Source organism: Sceloporus undulatus, chromosome 6 (assembly GCF_019175285.1).
Source record: "Sceloporus undulatus isolate JIND9_A2432 ecotype Alabama chromosome 6, SceUnd_v1.1, whole genome shotgun sequence".
In the NCBI taxonomy this organism is placed as follows: Eukaryota; Metazoa; Chordata; class Lepidosauria; order Squamata; family Phrynosomatidae; genus Sceloporus; species Sceloporus undulatus.
This window is the reverse complement of record NC_056527.1, coordinates 166389631-166390711: the sequence shown is the minus strand read 5'-3', so window position 1 is coordinate 166390711 and position 1081 is coordinate 166389631. Positions and strand designations below refer to the sequence as shown.

At 42.4% G+C, this 1081-nt stretch overlaps 1 protein-coding gene across 1 annotated transcript in view; it reads left to right on the top strand.

The window, feature by feature from the left end:
- Window positions 1-799: 799 nt before the first annotated feature.
- NR2F2 (nuclear receptor subfamily 2 group F member 2) overlaps window positions 800-1081 on the top strand; it is a 23141-nt gene continuing 22859 nt past the window's right edge. The window contains exon 1 of the mRNA XM_042474237.1: window positions 800-1050. Within this exon, the coding sequence (XP_042330171.1) occupies window positions 1008-1050 (43 nt within the window). The 5' untranslated portion in view covers window positions 800-1007. The remainder of the gene's footprint in view (window positions 1051-1081) is intronic.

Here is a 1081-nt window from a genome sequence, read left to right as displayed (position 1 = left end):
TTATTATTATTATTATTATTATTATTATTATTATTATTATTATTATTATTTCCCAGTGGAGCTGCTTTCTTTCCCAGCTTCTCCTCCCCCCCCCCCCACAAAATTATTATAGGGCTCCGATTTGTTTCTAAGTGTTACTCTACAAGCAGCTTTTCCCACTCTGTGTCTCTGTGTCTTTCTTCCTCTTTCCCTCTCCCTGGCTCCTTCTCTCCTTCCCTCTCTCTTTCTCTCCCTCCCCACTTTCCCCTCGGAGGGAGGGCTGTGCTCCTGTGTGTGTGTGTGTTTCCAAACTCTCCCCTTTCCCAGTCCCAAACAAGGTGCAACCAGGCTCCCTTTCCTTCTAAGGAAAGGAGAAGAGCTCGGTTTCTCCTACCTTCCCATTTTGATGGGGGGCTCTTTCAACCCACCCCCCGTTTTTCCTTAAAGGCATCTATCCCGCGTTTGCTTTCCAAAACTACCCCCAGCCCTCCCGCCCTCCCTCCCTCCCCAGGGACCCTTTAAACTTACAGTGTGCATCTATAGATATTCCAATATATCTATACATTGCTATTATTAATAGCATTATTATTACTATTACTATTATTATTATTATTTCCCCCCTCCCCTTCCGTAAAGCTTCGAGCTAATAATATACACACAGAGAGGGAGGGGGGACACACAAAACATTTCTTTACCGATTTCTCTCTCTCTCTTTTATTATTCCTTTTTCCTTCCCTCTCTCACACCCCTCCGCCTCCTCCACTCTTTCTCTCTCTTTTTTTTTTGCCTCCTTTCGTTTTTTTTTTTTTTTAAAAAAAAAAAAAAAAAACCCAGTTTGCACAATCGCTTTTGAGATAAAACACCCAAGAAGAAACGTTTCCATTGCCTTCAAGGGGGGGATTCCTTCCTTCCTTCCTTTTCTTTTCATCCCTCCTTTGGCCCCTATTAATCTATCTCTAATATCATAGTTTCGAACCAAAAAGCTTCCTTTTCCCTTTTTGCTCTCGGCTGCCCAACTCCAGAAGAAGATGCAAGCGATTTGGGATCTTGAGCAAGGCAAATATGCTTTGGGTATGTTTTAATTCTCTCTCTCTTTTTAAAA